We start from the raw sequence: 21,315 nt of genomic DNA, 5'->3' as shown, positions 1-21,315 counted from the left end.
AGCTAAAAACAGAAAAAAATGTGGCAAAAGTGATTTGTACACACACACACACTCGCGCGCAGTAGTGTTCTTCTACAGTATGCAATTACAAATGAACAGCTGCTTCACACCCTTAAGCCACGACACACGCTTCATATCATAATCAAATCCAGAAAAACTTCAATGAGAACCTCCATCTTCCCTTATGCTGCTATGATTAAGTGATGCATGTAAATGAGGTGTGTTGCTCACCATTATTGCCCTCAAAACATCACTATACCCTATCCGCTGACTCCAGATTGACTCATAACAGTGTGAAATTAAGTACTCACTCATGACCAGGATATTAGCATTGGCGATGATGGTCCCGTGTCTGTTGGAGGCCTCGCACTGGTATACCGCGCTGTCGCTCTTCTGGGCTCCATGTAAGATTACGCTGTCATCTAGCACTTGCTGATTTGTGGAGGGGAAATCTAGGAAGCAAGCGAGTTTGAATTGGCACCCATAAAGTGTTATAGACTGGGACTAGAAACAGCCCTTGGGCTATCACAGCCAACAGCAGATTGAGGCTCTCACAAGACAGAAAGACTAATTCAATTTTTCAAATGGGTGTTTGATATGTCCAGTCCATCCCTGGTTCATATTTTGTTTAATCCCATAATAATTATAGCAACAAGATACATGCAAGGTGACCTCACATGTGACCCCGTCTGTGAAATCCAGGCTGAAGTCGTATAATCAAATTACGATATTATGAGCCATAAAAATTACAAAAATAGCTTGTGTGTTTATTGCTGTAAATCCTGTTGGTTATATAGTAATAGATTTCGGGATACAGTCCTCAATTTTTCATATATAATATAATGAAATTAATGATTTTATTAAAAAGAAATACTGAAAGTCGGCTTCCTAAACATTGATTTCAATCTTTGACATGGCCTTACTCAGTCAATATTCAAGACATCAAGGTTGTATGTTTACTAGGGCTGTCAAACGATTAATCGCATCAAGAATACGTTTGTGTTTACATAATGTCTGTGTACAGTGCATATTCATTTTGTATATAAAGTTACAAAAACATACACATACATGTGTGTGTATAAATATATAGACATCCCTAATTTTTACAGAATGTTTTGTTTACATTAGCTTAGTTGGTTTTGTGTAGAAAACAGTAAATCGCAAAAAATAACTAGCTGGGTTTTTACAGACTGGGTCACAGACACATTCACTGTTTTCACCTAACATCAATACATTATTTCACCCCGGCATGTCAACCGTGCCTTCATATTTGTCGCAGTTTACTTCGTTTAAATCATAAAAACTGTAAAAAAGAAGAAACAAAAGACCATTCAGTAACACATTATGCATTGGCTCTAAGCCGACCGATTCAATCGAATGACCATGATAAGGATGGGAGAGAGAGTTTAAAACACACCATCCAGAGGCCGCCCGTTTCGTTTCCAGGTGATTGAAGGTTGTGGTTTTCCTGTAGCCGAACACTTGATGTGGATGTCAGATCCAATCTCTGCTAAGAGATTTGTCACTGGCTCCTCCTGCCAGCTGGGGGGCTCTGAGAAACACAATATGAATGGGGATTAAACCAGCCTATTGTTAGGAGCAACACTGCCCCCTTGTGCTTGAAATTGATATGGTTTCACAATTATCAACGTGGAGGTTTATCATTTAAATAAATACAAATCTGGTGTTTCGTGGTCAAATATACTGTATAATAAACAAATACCACAATAGTGAGACACTTACAAGGAGCTATCCCAAAAAAATTCCCTGATATTTTCGGATTTTATATGACTATAAAAAGTCACAAGACCATACGATCTAGAGAACGACCACGTACCCTCCATAACAACATGGAAATGCCGAACATCTTCTCCCACAGAATTCACTGCCGTGCACGTGTATTTCCCATCATCCTCTGGCATGATGTCCGGTATGATCAAAAGCTTCCCGAAGTTGTTGACAACTGCACGCTCCGGTAAGGTGCCCCCCATCTTAGTCCACTGTATTGTAGGTGTTGGCCTGAAAAAACATTGTTACTCGTGAAAGTGCTTTTTCTTCTATGCGGTCACAGAAAAGTGAACTTACAGTCCTTCTGCGATACACTCCAGCTGAAGCTCATCTCCTTTTTTTGCATGACTGGTTGAATGACCTGAAGGTGCTATAATGCCCGGCTTCCTCTCTGGAGCTGAATAAAAGACGAGTGAGAGCAATTGGCTTGCTTACATAAACTATGATGGACACAATATAGTGGACTTCCTATTTACAATTACACAGAAGAGATGTGTTATTTTGATTTTATATGACATGTTTGACACATTATTTTTAATGCCACTTACTATAGAAGAAAACAGAAATGGAAAAGTGCTTACGTAATAATGGCTGGTTAAAGAAAAGCCAAAAGGCAGGTCATTTTTACATACTTAAAGTGATAGTTCACCCAAAAATAAAAATGTTGCTCACATTTGCTCACCCTCATGTCATTTCAGAACTTTATGACTTTCTTTCATCCGCAGAACACAAAAGAAGATATTTTGAAAAATGCTGTTAACTGGCACCCATTCACTTGCATTGGTTTTGTGTCCGTACAATAGAAGTGAATGGGGTCCAGAGCATCAACTTTCTTCAAAATATCTTTTGTGTTATGCGGAAGAAAGAAAGTCAATTTGAATTGACAAGAAGGTGAGTGAATAATGACAGAACTGTCACTTTAGGGCACATTTGATATGTTTTACTAAATTTGTGACTGTGTGACATATGACTCACCAAACATACTGTCATCATCCTTGCTTGAATTTACTGGAACAAAAGAAGCATTTGCATTTTTAGCTCATTTAAATCATAGTAAATAACACACACAAAGAAAAATATAAACACACGCATCTGTAGAGTTAATAAAAAATCATTTGGACATGTAAGCTTGAAATCTTCAATGCAGTAGATAAAAATATTTAAGTGGCATCTGTGAGGAAGTGAGTTTTAAACTTTACTCAAAACTAACTTCACTTTTTTGAGCCTCTCCGGCAATTATTTGAACCCAAAAGCGATTTTTAGTGGATGTACAGAATGAAATCATCCAGTTCAAGATCTTCTTTTCATTTCCTCAGAGAAATCTGCCACCAGTGTTGGGTAAGTTACTCTGAAAAAGTAATTAATTACTAGTTACTAATTACACATTCGATAATGTAATTAGATTACTGTACAAGTTACTCTCTTCAAAAAGTATTTAATTACTTATTACAAATTACTTTCTATATCCTATCAACCTTGATTAGTTAAGTGATTCAAGGATAGACATGAAACGGCTCTTTTAATTCATTCAAATAAATAATATAAAAGTACATAAAGTATTATTATCAATTACAAATGTGAGAATTATACATGAAAGCACGGATTTTAAAGTTAGACTTTGAATTTTGATGTAAATTCCTCTTCTGCACACACACATATTACACAAAGTATTTAGTTTAATTAGATCAGAAGTAACTGTAATTAAATTACAGAAAAATAAGAGTAATCCCTTACTTTACTTTTTCAAGGGGAAAGTAATTCAATTACAGTAACTAATTACTTAGTAACTAGTTACACCCAACACTGTCTGCCACATACTTGTCCTGACCCTCACAGCCATGCGTGGTTTCTGAACGATAGTGCGTATCTTGGGAAAGGAGGCAAAACAGCAATAGTCATCGTGGCTGTCCGGCGCCAGCGTATTAGAGAAGTACAGGTTTCCGTTGAGGCCCATGGACACCCTCTCGTCCTGCTTGATGTGCTTCAGATCTGAGAACAATACAAAGGGGATGGTTGGACTAACATGAGCAGCAGGGCATTGGAGAAGGCAACCATCCAAACATCCCACAAATAGCCCCTTTTGACAGACCTCACGACAGATAACAAGCAGCGTGAGAACAGCTTTCAATGTTCCTGCGCCCCCATAGAAAATGTAGGAGGTTCAACACGATCCGAGTCCTTTTGAGCTCAAGTAGTGAAGTGTGTACGCCGTAATAAGGCCTTTCGTATCGTAAAAACAAGCAATACTAAGCGGGAACGAAAACACAACACATACGGAGCAGATTTGCTGGTCTATTCAGAAAAATAAGTCTTATCTACTATTGTACTGATGGTTTGCTTTAAGGGATGGGACATTTTTGTCACATTTCCTGCATGTGTATGACAAAGACATTCTTCACAATTTGAACCGAAACACATTTACCATCATGAACCTGTTATTAGCTGAGGCGTTTTTCAAATCCCAGTCTGGCGCCATTAAAATGGGAGTTGTTGAATAGTATGCACGCATTGTTTTTTTTGCACTACAATCACAGACAAAGAGATGATTGACACCATAACAGAGGTTGGAGCAGCTTAAGAAGTCTGAATAAGTGATTTTTAACCTAACAACAGCATTAAAATAAGTTTCCATGTAGGTTCACATCATGAGACAGATTTAAGGGGTCTTAACTACAGTACCGGTACAGTTCATCCAGTACAGTTGCCGAGGTGGAACCCCTGTTGGTGGGTTACACTCCAAGAGCGCCGAGTCTCCCTCCTTAACATCCAGTGGCTCCAACGTCACTCTGGGGAACTTGGGCACCGCTGTGAGCAAACACAAAATCAACACAAGATACGCTTTTTTTTACAATACAGCTCACCAAAAAAGTTACAGAAAAAAAGACACGCAGAAAAATGAAATAGGACAAAAAGGTGGTTTCCTCTACAGGGCTTAGGACTAGTCCTAGACTAAAAGCTGAAAACACTGAACTGACTTGTCTTAAAATACCAGTGACATTGTTTTGCTTATAAATGTACAGAAATATTTTTTTTATAAGGCAAGTTTGTTAAAATTACCTAAATGTCCTAATTTAAAGGAGCAATGTGGAGATTTTAGAAGCATGTAGTGGTGAGGTTGTGAATTGCAACCAATGGCTCACTTCACCCCTCCCTATCAAAGCACTTCTTTGCCGAAGGAGATAACGTATTTAGGAAATGCGCTCTGTAGAGCAATTTGTCCGTTTACTGTAGAAAACAACATGGCGAATAACATGTAAGGGGACGCGCGGTGTATGTAGATAGAAATAGCTCATTCTAAGATAATAAAAACATAACACTTCATTATGTTAGGTCTTTATACACCTCTGAAGACATAGTTATGTATATTATATGGCATTTCTGTCAATAGATCCTCTAAAGCATTACACATTTGACCTTTAACTAAGGCCTAGTCCTGGATTAATATAATCCCTGTCCTGAAATCCGCCCCTCAATGTTTGCAGAACCTGTATACAATACAATACAATACAATACATCTTTATTGTCAACCAAGGTTTAAATGAAACTGCAAACAAAGTCATATTCATGTTTAAACAACACAATGCTACCGTTTTACAGTACATGTATTTTAGGATGGAACAAGCCTGATATTTTCAGTTTCCACGTGTCTTTGTGTTCTCTCATTGCTGTTGTGTGACTTAATGTCATGCCACAACACCTGGACTGGAAATGAGGGGGGATGCGGGGGGACGGAGTCCAGGGAGTGAATTTAAAGGTGGGACAGAGTTCCACCTCAAAATGGGAAATCCATGAAATAGCCTCTGTATACAATGCACATTTCATACATACATAAAGTGGCTTTTTCTGCATCTATACATTAAAAATATAAAACATGTCCCCAACTAGAGTCAAGAATAGTGATCTACAGTATGAAGGGAATGAAGGGAACGGCTGGATGACCAGACGTGGCTGATATAGGACATTGGTGTATTGCTTGCTGTAGGATATACTATAAAGCTGCACTAGCTGTTGGGAGCTGTATAACACAGGACACGTGTCTTGAACTGCACTAGAAACCGAAAGAACGGAAAAACACTTGAGGTAAACATGTAACATGAGAAAATAATGAAAATGACTAAACTAGTTGAGCGGCATCATTTTGGATATGCTGAAAGCACACATTATGCAAATTTATGGAACGGAGATCTTTTATTTTACCATAATATTTTGTTTTTCCGTCATCTGGAAAGTTTTTCATCTCAAAAAGTTACTATCCTGGGCCATTTGGCACATTTACAGTGTATTTTACAACGTGGTGCTAAAAACAGGATTAAAATCGTTGCCGTAATATCAATAAGGACAATGTGTCCTCCAGCCTTATGTTTCACCTGCCAAGTTTTCCTGTTATTTTAATATATTAGAATAGATAGTATTAACTTTTAATACAATATTAACACAACTGCCAACTACTAAGAAAGAACTGCGTTACCATGGCAACTAACAAGTGACTAATCATGAGCGGCCACATCACGACAGGCGTTCCACCGGCACGGTTAAGCGTGGTTACCTAACCATACCAATAAATCCAGGGTGGGAACAGTTTGTACTAGTATATGTTGAACTGAGTTAAAACACAACTGGAACTATTACTCAATGTTTTCCAAAACAGCTTTTGTTTCATGATAGCAGTTGAAATGAAGATATCTATGAAGAATGACTTACATGGCACAATAAATTCAGTTTCATCTGATATTGCAGTTCCAAGCTTGTTTGTGGCGTAACATCTGTACTTTCCCTGGTATTTCACTTTATCTTTAATGTTGGGTATCACAAAAGTCCCATTAGTCTCTTCTGTTGAGAGTCGAGGGTCTTTATGCGGGTAAAAATCCATTCCATCTTTTGTCCAACGGTAGCTGTTGGAGAAAAAACACATTGTCAGCGAAATATGTCAGCAATGCTTATATTACAACCATTAAATATCATTTATTCCTAGTAAAAAGACATTGAGTCGGTTACAAACATCAATCTGTCCACCAACTTGAGATTTCACCCCAAAATAACTCCATATCATTCCATACTTCTATCAACTTCTTTAATCTAAGAAAATATTTGGTGTGATTGCTCATACATACTACTTTCGAAGTATAATAGCATTTTGTTTATTCTAGGCTTGCATGTTGCACTTTCACATTTTTAAATGTACTGGAATATTTTTTGGTCTATTTTAGAGCAAACAGGAGCAGCCATGGTCACTATAAACTGTTGTATATGAAATTATTGGTTCCACAGAAAGAAAAAACAAGTCAAACAGGATACAGGTATGTCACCAGTGTGAAGAGATAATGACACAGTTTTAAATGTCAAACCGAAGTTAATGACTAAACAGGACATGAGATCTGACTCACGTTGGTCTTGGGTTGCCTTTGGCCTCACACTTGAGGATGTAGCTGTCATCATACGGTAAGGCAATGAGAGAGCCTGAGGTCTGACCGGTGATGGTCGGGAGCTGCTCCACTATAGCAAACAGGTCAAAAGATAAAAGAGCCTTACTATTTAAATGCAAATGTGTGCTAAACAGGAAACTTCTGGAGGAGTTCAATGTTCAGTAACAAGTCCTGTTGGATAATGACTTGGAAGAACTGTCATGGAAATGAGCTTGCATAGTTGTTGTCTATAGTTGTAGTTAATTTAAAAACATCTGAGAGTAATTTAACTGTCCTGCTACTTACCGTGAGGAGGAAAGTAAACACCAAAGACACTGGAGAAGACGATCAACAGGAGCCAGACGCAATGGTGGCTCCCGAGCCCCCTCATTCCAGCCAGCAGATGCCGCACAGAACGGCGCAGGAAATAAAGCTCCCTTGGAAATTTCCTCTTCGATTGAGCTCTCCACAGACTCGACCAAGGCAAAGATCTTAAGAGCCATAAAAGAGTACAAGAACAGAGAAGTAATTACAATAAATCCTTCTACAGCGAAACCAAGAGAGGGATTTGAGGCGTTCTCTGTGATTCAGTCCTCAGAGGTGTTTCACATCATATTGGATTTACAGCAGACGAGATGCTTTTAAAAACTTTACACCTCGGGCGGGAGTGAGAGCAACATGTGAGCACTAAAACACAGGTACTGACAAAAACTTGTCAGAGTTGTGGATCGTAGGAATGTGTCAGTCATGAGTCAAGCAGATGGTCGTTCTTTAAAGATCACATGACAAGCAGTTGTCCCCCTGTATTGATGTTTTTTTTAAGGGGAACCTTGCTAACAAAAATGTGTATTGAGAAGGTTTTGCTAACATTCCCATTACATTATAAAAATGATATTTTCGAAAGTTTTAAACGTTCCACTAACAATTTAAGAACAACACATTATACCATCGTTTTTAAACGTTTAGCAATGACATCATTTTGTAAAAATGCTCTTTCAACATTTCTTTTGATTACGTTGAGAGAACAGTTACAGACTGTCAGTTTGAAATATATTGGAGACCCCAAAATGTTTGTATTTATTACATGGCTCATTAGAATGCTTGATTCTGATTGGCCAGTCGTGACATTTGCAGGTTCGTTATTCCCAGATAACAACCTCTCAAAGCTAATAACACACGGTAACCCAGATGCAGCAAATCATTTTGACAGGTTTTTTTGACAAATTAAATATAAAAATGTCCTTTAATAACATATGACATTATATTTACAAATGATTAAACCAAATTGCTTGTTCGTGACATTTGAAAGTCATTTCGAAAGTAAACGGCTTTTCCCCGCGGAGGAAATTCGGTATTCGGTCGGATTCTGTAAAAATGAGCTAATCAAATATTTCCAATTCACATTTCATGTCCAGTTTTTTCTCATGTGGCAAGTAGCCGTGTAATAAGCGAGATAATGTACAAGCAGCCGGCTGTTATCACAAAATAAGCCCCTTCAGTGTAATACAAGACCCTCAGCTCCAAGTCAGGTCCTGATCACACTGTCGGGGCTTATTTCTGCGATAACAACAGGCTGCCTGTACATTATCCCTTACATAGCATGTAGTCTTACTAGGGATGGGCATTTTTCAATAATTTCATATTCGAATATTTGAGCTCATAAAAAACGAATATTCAAATATTGGTTTATTTAAATTAAGTTAATAATGACGTAATTTGTTACGTTTTTATTTAGTCACAATTTCACATCAAGCTCATAATTATCATTAAATATTCATAATGCATTAATATTATATACTGTATATCGTTTTTTTATGTTGAAAAAATAGAAAAATACATAAAATCTGCATTTAAACCTGCGCGGAACGGTACAATACAAAAAGAAAACAGACAAAACAAAACGAACAAAACGTAACGTATATTGACAGTCTGTGATATATGGTTATCTTGTTTATTTTGTTTTACATGTTCTTGATAAGAAAAACAAGCATATAGGTCTATTTTACTCTGGTGAAAGTCTGTTCAACAAGCCGACAGCGGAGAAAACGCGCTGCTCTTCTCTAACTCCCGGTAACAAAACCCAGATCTGACAAGAATATCTGGCTTTATTGTTTATAATGTTGATAATAAATAAAGTAAACGGGCTTGATATCTCATGCCGACTGTTAAGATCCTAAAAAATACCCCGCAACAAAGACGGAGACATAGTGCTTGATTCCCTGATTACGTCATCTGAGGAAGATATTCTGCTGATCAGCACGCATATAAATATTGTTTTCTTTGTCGTTCATGGTCAGTGTCTGTCTTGTTTAGCTTTGCATTGGATTTGCATCAATAAATAAGGTAGGCCTATTTATTTCAACTAAGGAAAGGAATTACAGCGCGTTTTAAAACAAACAAAAAAAGCATCCGTGCGAATTTATTTACAGGCTGTAACTTGAAGGCGACGACCCTATTTGAACTTCTAGAAGGAAAATTCTTGCTTTTAGGTATGGAAAAATGTGCCAGTCTTATGTTAAGGCCAAATTCATTAACATTTGTTGCAGTGAAATGTACATTTTCATGTTTCAAGTTGTTGAAATTAGCATTACTTAATATATTTTTAACGAACGAATACGAATTTACTAAGAACAACCGCTGCAAACAAGTAATGGTAATAAATGAATTATTGTTAATCATTTAATATTACGTTGATATTTTTATACCTAATGTAAGTAATGTTAACGAATTCTGTGGCTCACCAGTTTTGAAACATTTTAATATGGTGATGTGAGCCGAGCATAAAACGTGATCCGGGCATCCAGTGTGTAAACTTAAAATATTTAAACTAGCTTGCAATCTGAGTGAACAAAGATTTAGGAACACATACTGTACAAATGATTTTTTATATTTTCTGTACATTAAAAAATCATCACAGAAGACGTGAAGAAGCGTTAAATAAGACCTGACTCTAAGGTCTTCTGTAACAGTAACTTAACCTTGTGGTGACGCAGTTTTATTCTTATGAAAAATAGGAATATTCAAATAGCATTTTTAATATTCAAATAGTTATTGCGGATCGAACATTCGAATATTTGAATATTCGTGCACATCCCTAAGTCTTATATTTATATCACAGCCAGGAACCAATGATGTCACACACTGTAAAACTTTGCTGTAGTTTTTGCAGCAGGTTTGCCAGTAACTTACTGTAGATTTAATTACTACTTAATATACTTTCCAATTAGTACTGTTTTCAGTTACTTTAATCAAAATTAAAACACTTTGACTTTTGAGATTCAAAATAAGCAAGAAGAGACTGGCATTAGCACAGCAACAAAGTAAAAAAATGTAATTCTTCCTAAGCATTATTCTCTTGTTTTCTGTAAAAATATTTAAAACTTCTTAAATTATGACACATTTACATAACACATGTACATTAAATCTACAGTAAGTTACTGGCAAACCTGCTGCGAAATTACAGCAAAGTTTTACAGTGCATTCTATACCAACTAAGCTACAGAATCAAACTTTATTTCTTGATCATATTAATCACCTCAAAGCCAATAGACATTCAAATCTGATTTGAGTCATATTTCTGGAGGGCCATCATGAACAAATCTTAAAAAAAAGACCTAACTTCTGAAATACAACGTCTGCAAAGTCTGTAAACGGAGAGGTCGCGAGGCTAAAGTTACAGACGTACTGTCTGGGATGAGAATTTCTCGTTGTTCATTTCATTCTGTGCTGTTTGCCATCACGCCTCCACAAAAGGCTTATGAACCATGAGTGTGTTCACGCCAGAGGCTCATTCCTCGCATAATCGCTCACACTCGCAAGCAGCACCGAGTCAAGCCCGCCTGCGCAAATTACAAGCATTAACCTAAGATTAACTCTCCTTATCCAGGAGTGGCCAGAGGAGATGGATTCTCTCGCTCTTGCCCCGGCTCGTGATTTGGACGTTGGGTGATTAAGTCTTTGCCTGTCTTACGGAAAGCAACTCTCTAGAGATCAAAACACCTGGAAGGACTCGAGGAATCAGCACGTCGAATGCACTGCCCAAAGTAATGCCCAGAAATGCCAACATGCAGCAAAAATGTGTCTATGGGATGACAGCAGCTCTTTAAAAAATATAAATTAAATTGTCCAAACTAAAACAGATTATTTATCCATGTCAAAGTGAATTATGACTTTTTTATGAGATTCATGAGATTTTTCTTATTCATTTATTCATTTGGCATGAATAAATGCCAAATAAGATTTTATTCAGAGGTAAGATCATTAAAATCATTGATTTTATTGATTAATTAAAATTCCAATTTAATTTAATTTGTAACAGTGCAACAGAGACCTGTTCTTGTGATCATAAACAATAGTTCAGTTTTCTTTCTGTGTTGATGTACTTCCTATCGAATCAAGTAGGAGCAGGACATGTTGAAGAGCTTGTCTATTTATTACGGCCAAATAAGCTTTACAACCTAGCCATAAATAAAACATTTAAATACACCCTTGAGTGCACGATGAGTCATTAATATTTTGCCTCCGTTTTCTTGGAAGAAAGACTGCAAATGTTAAATGTGTATACCTGTCAAAAAACAAAGTTAATTTAAAGAGTTTTAGTGAACTTTTCAAATTGCAAAGATAATAGATAAAGAAAATGCACAAAAACTGACCGTCTAGCGCGAGTCTTATAAATAGAGATGTTATCGCTTGTCATTTGGATCTCTAGCTTAGCGAATCTGGTGACCGTTGAAGACCTTAACAAGTGACTGGTCCTTCTTAAAATAACATGGAGGAAACCATGTTTGGGACCTCAGACCCAAACATGTACACATCCATAAAACCACAATCCTTGAAATGTAAAAGAAAATGCCAAAAACTGTAAACAGCATAGCTAAAATGAATACTTCAAATTACACAGTGAATCATTTCAAATGAACAAATTAAAACCGCATGCACTCCAATTTAATCTAGAAACTCGCCGAAACATATGAGCGATTATATCATACATAACCCCCAGAGGCTGAGAAAAGAGAAACAACACCAACAACTGCAACACTACACAAAACTGCTGAGGTTTTCACATACACCTTTCCATTTGCTTCACTGTCACATAAAACCGCACTATTGAAACTTAAACATCCAACCAAACAGAAGAAGATAATCTTCTACTCACTTAAATGCATCTGCAAGTTCACACTCGCAGTCGGACAGTAATTCCCATTTACAGAGAGAGCAGGAGGAAAGCGGTGATAGTATTGAACAGAGTTCAGACTGAGCATCCGAGCTCTCGACATGCTCCTCAGACTCATGCGAGCTCAAACACACACCAGTCCTAAAACTTGCCCCAACCCTGGAGCGAAGCACTAAAGTAGATTCAGTGATGAGACTTATGTCGGCAAAGCCCCTTAACAGGTTATGAGACTTGCTGAATATTTGACGATGATGATTTAGACAAAGACCGATTTGTCAGGATATTCACAAACTATTAGAGGAATGGACCGGAAAGTGCTGGAATGTGTGGCTCCGAGCATCAACACCTTAACTTGACAAAGCAGCAGTAAGCAGACTTTTTACAAACTTTTCTTGTGGATGTATTTGCTTGAATGGCACAGTCAAATATCCCGTATTTGGGATGTTTTCATGCTTTTCAATGATTTGCATTGCAAAATTGGAAAAGCAGACTTGGTGGCAGTCAAGCCGGAAACAGCTTTGGTTAGTCTGTCAACAGCAGAAATCCTCTTAACACAATGAAGCCTATTGTCTTAATTCCTAATGCTTTATTGTCGGTAGACAGATGCGAGCAGATTTCATTGTGATGTGACGGAAGCACAAATTGCTGTTAACACAAAAAGGCATATTTTGACAATGGCATTTATAAAGCTCATGTAAATATAAAGTTGTGCTTTTCTAATGAGTTCTTAAAGACAGCACGCCGTGCGCTTTGTCATGTTTATGGCCTGTGAGACCGGCTTTTTGTACTTAATGCTTTCTGGCACCATATGGCACATGGACAAACATAGTGAAGGACAGGATCACTTTAAATCTGGCCACAGCTGAACACACATAAACTAACGCATGATGAGTGTGAACTGTGCACACAACGCAGGAAATGTGCACAAGCTGGACACAAACTCCACGCTAAATTGTCTTTTATTAGGGCTGCCCCCTTACAGTCGACTATTCGTTATTTGATTAGAAGACACTTATTCGAACAAATTTTAATTAGCTGATTGTTGCAGCTTATCATTTCAAAAGCGTATACGCACCACGTTAGTCGCTTTACATAGCCGTTCGCTCTAACACTACCATTAAAGGGGTCATATGGCGCAAATGCGTGTTTTTCTGTGTCTTTGGTGTGTTATAAGTTGCCCACGCCATGCATGTATTAGAAGCGTAAAATTGCAAAAATGAAAGTGTGGGAACAAAAGATGCATTCTATCTAAAAGCGAATGCTCACCCAGACCTGCCTGAAACGCCTCGTGTAACCACACCCCCACAAATCTACATCAGTTGGTGGTATGATTTGACTAAGACCGCCCAAATGTATACGCAAGTAAGGTGGGCGTACCTGTCAGCACAATTGAAGAGGAACATGATGTTCCAAATATGGTACGAGGCGTTACATATCTGTCACACGCTTGCCGTATTTGACCAATCACTACACACTGGTTAACTGGCCAATCATAGCACACCTCGCTTTTCAGAGCCATGAGCTTTGTTAAAAATCCGCGCGTTTCAGAGAGGCGGCGCAAAGAGGAGATACAAACATGCACGTAATGTGGAAAATACAGCGTTTTTGAACCTTAAATCGTGTACACACATTGCAAGCATGTTGAAATGTTTATTTGTCCAAGGGTATAAGAGTAACATGGTGGCTAAAAAATGAGGAATGCAATTGCCAGATCTGCTAAGCAAATGCGCTCCATCCCTTCCATGTCTCCGCCGTCAGTGCGCTTCTTCCTAAAGGCAGCCGCAGTGGCTTCATTGTGTGCGGGACACAGAGCTCAGCTTGGGTTCCTGCAACATTCCAAAACGCTACGTGTGGCTTAATCTATTAAGACCAAATTCAGTATACACCTTAATAAAGCGTGAAATGAAGAAGAGCCTAGAACGTGAAAAAAAATGCGGGAAAGCGCATCAAAAAAGGATCACACGACAAAGTGTGAGTGCTTTGCATTCATGTTCTGGGCTTCTGCTTTTCTTTACATAATACGCTTTATTATAAGGAGTATACCCAACATTTGGTGTTTTGGAATGTTGTAGGGGCATTAGTTTGTCCGCATTGTCGAGAAAACTGATCTCCGTGTCCTCCGTGAAATCGGTGCGGCAGTCTTTAAGAAGAAGCACACTGATGGCAGAGAGGAGGAAATTGATAGAAAAAGTGAGTTGAGAATAGTCTATATTGTTGTAGTGTTTACTGCTTTATATTTTATTTATTCATTTATATAATGTATTGAATATATTTATTTATTGCTAATTTTGCGTTTTGACATCTGAGTATTCTTTCGGTGTTAAGGCCGCCGGCTTGATTATTTCCACTGATATTTTTTCCTTTAAGCTTTGCTTTATTCTTATTTATTTGTTTATTTACCATTTATTTTATATTCTATGGTTAAAAATATTGCTACAATTTCATTTTTGAAGAAAATACTTCACATTATAGGCTATTTTTGCGGTCTGATCCAGAGATAAAAGGTTTCGTTATGTGTTCGTAGGCATTTTTATTTTTTGCACTACTATTTTAGTTTGCTGTTTTGGTTTGTTTACCTAAAATTGATATTTATTTCATCTTTATTTTTTCCATTTTCACTAGTTGTATAGTGAAATATTACATTGAGACTTATTACACGGCTCATTTGAATGCTTGATTCTGATTGGCCAGTTGCGACATTCCAAGGGTTGTTATTTTCAAATAACAACCGCTCAAAACTAATAACACCCTGTAACCCGGATGCTGCTAATCATTTTGAGAGGGGCAGTTAGATATTACACAAAAATTTATTATCAATATCTCTTTTAATAACATACAGTATATGACATTATATTTACAAATGATTAAACAAATTTGCCTGTTTGTGATGTTTGAACGTCGTTTCTTTTTCCTTTAAATCCAAAACTAAACGGCTTTTCCTCGCGGAAGGTCTGCATTCGGTAAAAATGAGCCAATAAAATATTTCCAATTCACATTTCATGTCCAGTTTTTTTCACATGTGGCAAGTAGCCGTGTAATAAGCGGGATAATGTACAAGCAGCCGGCTGTTATCGCGAAATAAGCCCCTTCAGTGTAATACAAGACCCTCCGCTTCGCGTCGGGTCCTGATCACACTGTCGGAGCCTGTACATTATCCCTAACATATAATCATAACTTGTGCTGTTGTCACTGCGAATTACATTATGCGTGGGCATAATGAAATTTCACTCATTGTAATGGTTTTGTATCTTTAATATAGAGCAATGTTAGCAATGTTACATAAAACATCTTTCTCATCTATGAAGCTTAAACCAACATCTGATGGCTTTCTTCTGCAGAACACAAATAAAGATAATTTGAAGAATGTTCGTAACCAAACAACATTGTCCCTCATTGAGTTCCATTATACGGACACAAAACCACTGAGACTTTTCTCAAAATATCTTATTTTGTGTTCCACTGACGACATGAATGACATGAGGGTGATTGAATGGTGACAGAATTTGTATTTAGTTAAACTGTCCCTTTAAGACAATTATAACTGATTTACACGCATCATTGCTTGTAAATAAATTCATACCTGAATACTTTCTCATACTGTACTATAGCAACACTAAGGTCTTGAAGACAGATTGCTGCTTTGAATAATACGACTTGCAGAGTGATAACATTCAGATCAATGTTCTTACACGTCCCCTTGAGTAACATGCCACTGTTGTGGGAATGTTCTGTGGGGTAAATGTCTTGACACACCTGCATGAGCACAAAGGCTCAATGCGCCAAGCTACTAAACCATGGCACGGTGACTGGGATTTTGCAAAGTAGAACCTGGATTGACTTTGTTTTAAATGTCTGACACCCTATTAGATTTTAGGTATGGTAAAAGGTTTGGGGTTAGAAGAACAACATTTTATTAACATTGTAATTGACATCTGATTCTTCAAGGTCACCCATGGATAGAATTGGAGTTTCGGATAAGAAAAAAGACTAAGATTCTTTGACTGAAATGTTGTTCCAGGACAATCAAAAGATATTAATCCAACATTAAACTTTGCTTAACGTTTTTAATGTTATTTATATGTCTGTGTGGTGTTTGAATATGCTTTAAGACAAACCATTGCAGAGTATTTTCTCCAAAAAACTGCAGTTTATCAAAGACAGTTGAAAAAAATGCGGTTTGAAACTGCCTCTTTTTACAACGTCATGACCCTGTAACCAATCACGTTAACAGATTTGAGCCATAGATAAAGTATGTAAGGATGGTGCATAGATTCGGCACTGAAACGATCGCTGCTGTTTTAGCTTTCCTTCTGCAACAAGAACACGCGCTGCTCACACTTTCGAATGAGGCACCTATGTTCCTATAATCAACGGTCCGAACTAACGCGATTAAATGGAGGAAGGGACTCATTTGCATTTATGAATCCACATATACTAAATGAAGCAAGGGTGTAGAGTCATTTTAAAGCCCCCCGGAAGTTGCGATCGTTTTTACTTATTTTATTTATGTTTATATGTATTCTGACGCATTTCCGAGTGAAATAGAATTTAGAATGAGAACACATTGTGGGCGTGGCTTGTTTTTTCACTGCGATTTGATTGGATGTATAAAAACAGCCATTGCATTTTGAAATGGAACTGGGAGCAGACTGACAGTTGAAGGGGAGGAGTTAACGGATGCTCCGCCCAAGCCGACTAACTTACATCACTTGAGATGGATAGTCACTAGGACGGAAGTGCATTTTCAGATTTTAAGTAAAGATTTTGAGGGCAGGGCACACAAATTTTAAAAAGAGAATGACCCACATTGATCAAATATTTACAATAAATGCTGCAGTATTTCATGAAAAAATAGGCATTCTGATTTTTTTTTCACTGGGACTTTAACGCATGAAGAAATTATTATCACAGAATTTTTTTTTACATATGCTATTTTAATGCTTAAAGATGCGTTTTAAGTGATACATTTATTGAATGCAAGGGGACTTTAACAGGCAAAATTGCCATGACTGCTATTGTGCTCAACTGTAGAGAACTCAACTTTGACACTCCAAATTCAACCTTATACATGAAAAAAACATTTTGACGCATACAGTGTCACTTCATTCCTTCAAACAATGAGCTGCCAAACTTTCAAAAGCTACAAATTCAGAAAAATATGCGAAAACCTTCAGGTAGGTGCCCGATCAAGCAGATCACTTCACTGAATTGCCACTACTAAAATTCACAACATTCCGGCCCAAACGGTCTTTATCAGGCAAGCTTTCAAAACGATCAGATAATTTATCAAATCATAAGTCACACGTTTCAGAAGCAAGGCGCATGTCTCGTTAAGCAGCCAGCATGACTTTACTCTGCATGCAACTTACAAGTTTCTGTATTTCTATAACCGTGTTCATAACATGACAGTGCTTCTTAAAACAAAGCCTCCGTCTGCTGTGACTGCCGCCTCTTGACCTTTGAATCAAACGTGCTCATTCATTTAGCCATCATTTACCTTACTGCAGAAGTAACTCTTTTTGTTTGCACAGGAGGGTTTGCGGCATCGTAAAAATATTTTGTCAAAACAAGCAAAGCTTTTTAGGGCAGAAAGGAAGTCAAGAAAATCCAAACAGGCTGGAAGAACAAATAAATCGTCAGTGTCAGAAAAACATTCATTCACGCTGAATGCCACAGCACAAAAGCACCTGTAATTAGAAGCAGGTACGTTGGCCCATTGATGTAGCTCTTTTCAGCCTGCGCATTAGTCTTGTGACAGCAATGTTACAGGTACATCAGAGCACCTGTCATGTGAAACCATCAACTTGAGAAATCAGAGCACGTGGTTGTAAGTGTTGGCTTCTTACGCGTGTGAATTGATTTTTAGACAAGTCACAACCCATATGTTTATTTCCACTACACTTTCTCTCCCACCATTACTTTTCCTTCTATCTGTCACGCATATATAAGACAACTGCCACAATTAAAAATGTGATCGCATAGATACATACACAAAATATCAAACCAAGTGACATTTATTTTTTTAAACATACACTCTTGGTCATAAGAACATGTACTCACTTGCATATTCATATTATTTCCACAGTTTAGAAAAATAGTAAGCTCATAAAAAATGTGGTATAACAATCATGAGGGAACTATGAGAATTATATTTCAAATCGAAAAATTATATTTTAGCATTTTATTTCGTCTCCGTCAGCCTAGAATTTGCAGAAATGTCGTCTTGTCATTTTATCAAGCAGCTTCTTGGGGTTTCTCCCTGAGATGCCTTTTTAACAATATTGAACAAGTATAGTTCCCATGTATCTTGTGCCCTTATTGGCTGTTTTGTTTGCATTATTCAGTCAAAGTCATCAATTACAAAGACGTTTTTATTAAATAAACTTTTACTTTGTAATGGAAAAAATTACTTTTTGCACAATTATATTTTTGTGTACCAAATATTTGAGCATACACCTTCAGACAGAAAACCTTGTTAAGATAATGAAAAAAAATCATTTCACTGAAGTGCTCTAACACCTTGGAAAGGTAGTGTATATCAAGACTTTAAATGATAAAAAACAACCGGCACCTGTGGTATTAGGTATTCTGCTAAGACACCTGCGTGACACATGGGAAAATAAACTCATCTTGGCACATGTTGATAGAAAGTAATTGGAAACATGGTTAGAAAAGTAAAGCTAGCTCTAAGAACTTTACCATCAGTAGTTTGCAGATGACACTTGAAATGTTGTTATCTGGTGTCGTGAAAATTATGCATTTAGAATTTTAACTCAATTTTACCCAATTTTAAATGCACACCATATCCACATACAGTGGTGTAAATACAACATTTTGGCATCATATTCCAGGAAATCCCTCCAAATTTCATAAAACACTGCTGAAGATGATAAACATTATTGTATGTGTCCTATGAAAAAAACATTTTTAAGTATATTACTCTGAGCCTGAGGGGCCCAGGAACCTGCAGACAATTGTTCTTGATTCCAACAGGTCTCAACAAATAGAGGAAAAAGGAATGTTTTATCTATCATGTGGTATTCAATTATTATTCTAAAGCAGTAATTTCTGCCTGAATTTGGCATACCCAATTTTAAACAGAACCTATAACCACATACAGTGGTATAAATTGAATATTTTTGTGTACTTTTACAGTAAACCTCTCAAAATCGCATGTAACAAGCGAAACGTCTCGGTTACGTTTGTAACCTCGGTTCCCTGATGGAGGGAACGAGACGTTGTGTCGAACCGACAGATGGGGTTCGTCCCTGAGAACCAATCGCTTCCGACTACTTAGAAAAGGCCAATGAAAATTGGCAAATGAAATTTGCATGCCGGACTCCGCCCCGGACATCCGGGTATAAAAGGGAGACGGCGTGCATCATTCATTCACCTTAGTTCTGAGGAGCCTAAGACCTCTCACGACTGCTGCAGAGGACAGCACGTGTTGTGGCAAGAGGACACAACGTCTCGTTCCCTCCATCAGGGAACCGAGGTTACAAACGTAACCGAGACGTTCATTTTCTGTCGGTCTCTCGACGTTGTGTCAAACCGACAGATGGGGTTCCAATGGAAAACGTCATAACACTGTGCCCTGTCACAATCTCAACGAAGTGATGGTGACTGGCCTGGGAGTGTCAGCCGTGAAAGCTACCGCAAAATTGTAACCTACCAGTGGGTAGGTAGGGGGTCCCAGAGCTTTCTTGAAAGGTGGGAAGGCCCCTACCTTCGGCCTCACAGGCGGCGGCCTTGTTTCTCTAACAGCGAGAAGCCGCCCGGAACCGTAAGGCCACTGGGTAAGCGCTACTTCCTCAAGTGGGGGATGCGCTACAGAGACCACTTCCTACCACAGGGAGGAGTCTAGTGGAGATACCAACATGGTCTCACCGATGGGGAAGAACTCATGAGAAGAAAGTGCGGCTGAAGAGAAAACCGCGAGGTGGAGGTCCACCCGGGGAGGTCATGGGTTACCAAGGTGGGAACCAGCATGAAAATACATCAGACGGAACCGCCCTACTGGGGGGTTGCAACGTCTGGTAGCACTAGGTCCGGTTAGAGCTATGTAGCGAATAACTCCGGGATACCCAGCCTAAGGGGCAGGGCTGCTCTGCCCAGCCCGCCCCAGAGGGTGCTTGCTTAGTGATGGATGGAGTGCCTGTTCTTCGCCCAGTGGGGAAAGAATGGAGGCTGAAACGGTATACTGACCCACTCGAGAGAGGGGGAAAAGAACCGAACAGGCGTACACCCTACCAGTTGCCGGTCCTACATGTGGCCATGCAGGAAGCGGGCTGACACCGGCTCTACGCGGAGGTTGTAAAACCTCGCGAAGGTGTTGGGTGTAGCCCAACCCGCAGCTCTGCAAATGTCTGCGAGAGAGGCCCCCCGTGCCAAAGCCCTAGAGGAGGCTACACCCCGGGTGGAGTGGGCCCTCACTCCTAGGGGGCACGGGCGATTTAGGGATTGGTAAGCTGCCTTGACAGCATCCACAATCCAGTGGGCCAACCTCTGCTTGGAGACAGCTCTCCCCTGTTGCTGACCTCCGAAACAGACAAAGAGCTGATCCGAGCTCCTGAAGCTCTGTGTGCGGTCTAAGTAGAGGCGCAGCGCGCGTACTGGACACAACACGGACGGGGTTGGGTCTTCCTCCCCAGTGGGGAGCGCCTGTAAATTCACCACCTGGTCCCGAAAGGGAGCGGTGGGAACCTTGGGCACGTAGCCGCGCCGAGGTCTCAGGATAACATGAGAATCCCTGGGTCCGAATTCTAGGCAGTCAGGGGACACGGAGAAAGCCTGTAGATCCCCTACCCTCTTGATGGAGGCGAGCACCATAAGGAGAACCGTCTTCATCATAAGATGAGGAAGAGAGGCATCCCCTAGGGGCTCGAAGGGGGGCCTGGTGAGACCTGTCAGGGCTACATCCAGGTCCCAAGAGGGTATGGAGCGCGGACGAGG

The 21,315-nt window shown here is 38.9% G+C and overlaps 1 protein-coding gene across 4 annotated transcripts in view; it reads right to left on the bottom strand.

Moving 5' to 3' along the window:
• chl1a (cell adhesion molecule L1-like a) overlaps positions 1-21,315 on the bottom strand; it is a 74,116-nt gene that overhangs the window by 30,090 nt on the left and 22,711 nt on the right. For 3 of the 4 annotated variants that reach the window (XM_057363041.1, XM_057363044.1, XM_057363040.1), the window contains exons 2-11: positions 7,497-7,681; positions 7,173-7,281; positions 6,490-6,680; positions 4,468-4,593; positions 3,607-3,777; positions 2,764-2,796; positions 2,086-2,185; positions 1,838-2,019; positions 1,418-1,552; positions 312-452 (exon numbers count right to left, since the gene is read on the bottom strand). In XM_057363041.1, coding sequence (XP_057219024.1) covers positions 312-452; positions 1,418-1,552; positions 1,838-2,019; positions 2,086-2,185; positions 2,764-2,796; positions 3,607-3,777; positions 4,468-4,593; positions 6,490-6,680; positions 7,173-7,281; positions 7,497-7,581 — 1,273 coding nt within the window. In that variant the 5' untranslated portion in view covers positions 7,582-7,681. Of the gene's footprint in view, positions 1-311; positions 453-1,417; positions 1,553-1,837; positions 2,020-2,085; positions 2,186-2,763; positions 2,797-3,606; positions 3,778-4,467; positions 4,594-6,489; positions 6,681-7,172; positions 7,282-7,496; positions 7,682-12,345; positions 12,369-21,315 lie in introns of those variants that run through there. The other variant, XM_057363042.1, reaches the window with a different exon arrangement.

This window comes from Triplophysa rosa, linkage group LG21, assembly GCF_024868665.1.
Source record: "Triplophysa rosa linkage group LG21, Trosa_1v2, whole genome shotgun sequence".
In the NCBI taxonomy this organism is placed as follows: Eukaryota; Metazoa; Chordata; class Actinopteri; order Cypriniformes; family Nemacheilidae; genus Triplophysa; species Triplophysa rosa.
The sequence above is the reverse complement of the archived record's forward strand: the minus strand, read 5'-3'. Positions and strand labels throughout refer to the sequence as shown.